This window comes from Hibiscus syriacus, unplaced genomic scaffold (genome assembly GCF_006381635.1).
Source record: "Hibiscus syriacus cultivar Baekdansim isolate YM2019G1 unplaced genomic scaffold, ASM638163v2 tig00116997_pilon, whole genome shotgun sequence".
Lineage (NCBI taxonomy): Eukaryota > Viridiplantae > Streptophyta > Magnoliopsida > Malvales > Malvaceae > Hibiscus > Hibiscus syriacus.
Genome location: NW_024063513.1, coordinates 5792466 through 5797780, shown reverse-complemented (window position 1 = coordinate 5797780; position 5315 = coordinate 5792466). Strand labels below are relative to the sequence as shown.

General features: G+C 35.6%; 1 protein-coding gene across 1 annotated transcript; it reads left to right on the top strand.

Annotated features, from left to right (window-relative positions):
* Positions 1–499: 499 nt before the first annotated feature.
* Positions 500–1955, top strand: LOC120193944 (protein SOB FIVE-LIKE 6-like). Its single transcript, XM_039196365.1, has 4 exons — positions 500–1223; positions 1353–1424; positions 1527–1593; positions 1721–1955. Exons 1-4 carry the CDS (start codon positions 870–872, stop codon positions 1729–1731), a joined length of 504 nt encoding a protein of 167 aa, XP_039052296.1. The 5' UTR covers positions 500–869; the 3' UTR covers positions 1732–1955.
* The last annotated feature ends 3360 nt before the right edge of the window (positions 1956–5315 follow it).

The window sequence follows — 5315 nt, the reverse complement described above, 5'->3', positions numbered from 1 at the left end:
ATTAAAGAAGGGTATTATTTTTAAGTTTAGAATAAAATTGGATCTTCACATCATGAAACTCTGAATCATGATTTATTTATGATTTCTAGCAAGTGAAGATGGAACAATTTGCAGTTTTTAACAAAAAGAAAAAAAAGGGTCCCATTTAGAGAATCCTGACAGTAAAAGAGTATTAAAGACATGAGACAGTACTGTCATGACAATGCCTTGTTTAAATAATTCACTAATCTCTTTTAAAGGGAAGTGTTACCATTATTGAGTAATTAGGTGTCCAGCTTGATACATTCGTTTGAAGTGATTTTATTACCCTCTTTGAAGCCATTCTATCACTTCCAAACTAATCAAAGACTACATATAAGCAACAATGACATGCAGGAAAGCAATAGGTGTTATAGGTCAATTAAATGAGCAGTAAAATACATCCACCAATTTCCACTTACAGGTTCTTATCGAAAGGACAGCTCCATGGTTGTACAGGCTGCTGTTTTACTACTTTTATGCATGAATTGCTAACCGCTTCCCTTATCACCATTGTTACCAATTGCTTTCATTTCCACTCTCTCTTTCACTAAGCCAACTGGCAAATTTGATTGATTTACCTTGGAAAAAAACAAGAGGGAGAAAGGATCGAAGAAAGGACAAAAAGTAGTCTAGGATTTGAGTGTGGTTCGTTTGGTCTTATCCAGCTATACCCTCTTTTCCTTTTCTGTTTATAAACAACAGCTTCAAGAGTTTGCATGTATGTGAAAATCCAAGAGAGAAAAGAGAGAGGAGTCTTTTTTTTTTATTCATTTTTCCAATAGCAAATTCATTTCTTTTTAATATACGAGGGGTTGTAGATCGGTTAGAGAAAAGAGAGTGAAAAAAAAATGAATGTATCAGCTTCAAAATGTGGTAGTGGCTGTGAATCTGGTTGGACACACTACTTAGATCAATCCTCTTATTCTCAATCAAGGTATCAAAAGTTTAGTGGGAACTTCGTGGTTGACGATGAGGAGGAGGACTTATCCATGATGTCTGATGCATCTTCTGGCCCTAGACCTTACTACCAAGATTACGAGGAATGCCATAAGGAAAATGGGAGCTTCTGTTCTGTTCCTGCAACCCCTGAACCAGCTAAGAGAAGCAGCAAAAACAAACAAAAAATCAAAGATCATGGTAGCAATCAACAGCATTCTTATCTTGATGACACTGCCAGTTCCCCTGTAATAAGCTTTTCCAAGGTATGTTCCACTTCTTCAATTAAGATAATGTTCTTACTATATAGTCTATGTTGATATGTATCACAGTATCGGTTCATTTTTTAAAACAAAAATAGAGTAATGATGGGTGTTCTTGGTGTCTATGAACAGAAGTGCTGCAAGAAAGAAGTTTCAATGGATTTGTTGGACTTTTCACAAGGGTTCTCTGGTACACAATTAAAGGTACTAGTTAAATCCATTAAACCAGTTTGCCTTCCATTGTTATGTATACATTCTCCTGAATTGAAGTTTAGTTATGCCACTTTTGAGCTTTTCTTTTTTCAGGGCAAATCAGCATTCCACAAAAATATTGGTTTCTTGAAATCTGGGAAAACAGGTTCCAAAGATTCAGGTGAATTTTTACATTTCACTTTCTCGTGAAGCTTTGGCATTTAGAATATAGTGCAATATGTAGAGTAAAAATGGAAACTGATGGTTATTTATGCCTAATTTGTACCGTATTAATCTCTTGGATACAGGTGGTTTCTAGTGAGGAAACTGGGGAATGACAAAACGGGTAAACTGTCACAGCCTTTGTCTCTACAACTGCATGCAGCTGCTCTGGAGAGAAAAAATGTGAGGAATTTGTAAAAAAATTTATAAAGGCATTGGATCACAATGGGATCTTGTTCCTTCCTTTAATTCTAGTTTTTTATTTGTTCCTGTCATTGCAGTGGGAAACAACCTGAGAACATTAAAATAAATTAAATTCCTGAGTCATTGGTGTCTATATTTATTTTATTTTTCAGTGTTAATCTCCAGATTCTTTCCTTGACATCACCATGCAAGACCATGTAAATTCTTGAGGTTTATTCACCGTAGATTTTAGTATTTAAAACTAGTAATATACTGAAAGAATATTCTGCCGAACATTGCCTTCCACTTGATTCCATGGAAGACTTGAAAAAAAATTCAATGCTGAGCTGATAGTTCACTGTGTAAATTTCAATACTGTCAGAAAACACTAGTCTCTTTTCTTTCAACTCTTTTGGCTGAATAATATAAAGGTTTATGCTTTATATACACAAATAATATTTAACAAAAAAGAATATTAAAAGGGAAGCAAAACGAAAATGGCAGTGGTCCAGGGAGGGACAGGGTGTATATGCATTAAAGCACTTCCCATTAATCAAGTGAGGCCATTACAAAAGTATATCAATCGAGTGTTATCTCGTACCGGTTAAAAAGTGATAAATTCTTCCAATTCACCTACATATGATAGAGCTGTAAAGTGAATTTCGCCATTTCTTATCAACGGGTTTAAAGTTATAGTACATTGACACAAGCGAAAGAGAAGAAGAATGACCCAACGTTTCCCACTTCTGTAATTGCCAGCTTAGCTTAAAAGGTAGGGTAGGTAAATTTGGTAAGCTATGCTTGTTCCTGATTCAAAACAGGCAAGTTTATTTCAGATTGGAAAGAAGAAAAAGACAAGCTTCATTTTCCACCAAAAAAAAGGGGGTCCCAAAAGCACCATCCCCGCCACCTCCATTTCTGACGACCAACCAAGAATGTGATCCATACATACTACTGGGGTTGGAAAAATTTAATGGGAGTTTTGTTTGTTTGGTGGATTCCCCTTCCAAAATCTTTTAAGTGAAGGTGTTTCCCAGGGCCATCCCCAGAATTTGTAGCCATATATTGGAGATGAATTTGGATCTTCGGAAAACGACAACACTTGCCTTCTTTGTCTTGTCAATCCTTCTCTCTTTGTCCTTTTTTCACTTCCACATCCTAATTAGTATATTCACTCTCAATTTATTGTTACTGTTAAACAACAAAACTGGATAAAACCCTGGTCTTGTGTTCATCAAACAGGCAGGCTATGTTCTGAATATGGATATCCCACTTGGCATTCATTTCTGATATATAAAGTGTTTGACACCAAATATATTTTTTTAGAGAAACTTATTCGTTGTGTTCAAAGATTTAACAGTAGCATAGGATAACTTGGTAGTAGATTTCAGAAATTAAGACGAGAGGGCTTTGCTGTTCTTCCAAAACTTGGGTTGAAATTCAGAAAATCCATTCAAAGTTGCCGCCAACATCTTCTGCAAATTGGCAGAGAGAACTCCAACTGGCTTTCAAGAGAAAAAAATGGATTGTTCATCCCTTTTGAATGATATGGACAGCTAGGAGTAAGAAGAACAGGCATGAACGATTATGCAAAAATATGGAGCAAATCTTATCCAATTCCTCTTGGAAAGTCCAAAACAGCAAAATTCAACGGTATAAATAACGTAAAGGCCATAAATTCTATACTCAAATCAGGCCCAACTTGACGTGATTAATACCCAAATCAAATATGTGTCCCGAATCTAAACCAACATAGCGAAATCGGAAAATAATCCCAACGGTCAATTAATAGATTAATAAATAGCCGATAGCTGAGGTTTACTTCTATTCTGCTACAACAGAGTATAAAAAGTAAATCTCGAACCTCCGAATCGAAGCGAAACAATTGTTTTCCTATCTAGATTAACTACACGATTTATTATTTTTATTTGTGTTTTATATACTTTTATTCACTGATTTCAAAATATATATATATATATGATCGCTTTTATTTTTATTTAATTAAGATGTGATCACCACGAGTTATCTGTTGTTAAATATTTTGGTATAATCACACATTTAATCAATGTTATTTATATATTGTCTCAATTTAGTCATATTTTTAATAAATTAAAATAAAGTTAGTCCTCCAACCGAATGGTGACATGATAACTCTCAATCACATCCTAATATTTTTAGTGTTCGAACCCGAGACCTCAAGGAATAACAACAATTTATTTACCACTAAAGTCGCTTGGTTTGTGCAATTCATAATATTTTTTATATTAGGTATTTAGGTGTTACTCTTGTTCCTCGTAAATTGTTTGAAAAGGGGACCGTGTTAGTTTACTGAAAAGGATTAAAGGTAAGCTTGGGCTGTGGATTGTTAGGTGGTTTAGCTATGCAGGTCATTTGCAGTTGGTTAGTTGTTCTGTTTCTAATTTCTGATGCAGACAGTTGCATATATATATATTGAAGCTTCGCGAGGAGGTTAAGTCTTTGTTTGATAATATTGTAGATTGGAAAAAGGTTTCAACTCGTTGGATGCGGAGAGATTCACAGTAAGAAGGATAAGGTTGGATGGCAGAAGCTTTTGTTGTTTTCTATAAATGTTTCTAAGCATTCTCTCATTGCTTGGATGACAGTGATTAATAAACTTCGTATTGTTGATCGTTTAAGTAGAATAGGAATAGTTGTGGATGGAGGCTGCAAGAATTGTGGTGAGGGGAGTCAGGATTCTCGGGATCACATCTTCTTTGAGTGCTCATTTTCAGGGGAGGTGTAGGAGGCTATCCTTAGGCTTTGTAGTGTGTATAGGGTTGTGGGGAGTTGGGAGGAGGAGCTCAGGTGGACAATTACTCATCTCAAAGGCAAATCGTTCCTTGTATATAGATTGGTGTGCTTACATATACTATATATGGGAGAATAGAAATCATAGACAGTTTCGTGGTGTTGCTAGTTGTGTAGAAAATATTGTTGATAGGATAAAAGGAATCGTTAGGATAAAGATTCACAAAAAGGTTCTTAGGCATGATGTTATTAATCAAGGCCTTTGTGTAGTTTGGGGGATTCAGTCTCCTTAGAAGGGTGTTGTATATTGTTTCTTGTAGCAGCGTTTTGGGCTAATTCTTGGATAATGAAGTTAGCAATTTATCCAAAAACAAAATTGTGCTAAATATCCTGGCAAATGAAGGTTCATTCTGGATCGCCTGGGTACATGAATATTGCTTTAAAGCTGTGAGTTTCTGGGAGGTTGATTATAAAGCCCACTTCAGCTGGATTTTAAAAAAGCTGTTGAGATTTCAAGAGGAGGCTAGGAGACTGTTTCTTCCTTGTGCTAATTGGAGCCTAATTAAAGGCAAATGGATATGGGATAACATTAGAGTCCAAAGGGAGAAGGTAAGCTGGCACAGGATTATTTGGTTTCCTTTTCATATACCGAAGTTCTCCCTAATTTTTTGGATGGCTATCCTTGATAGGTTGCCTACTAAAGATAGGCTGGTTTGATTTGGTTTGATC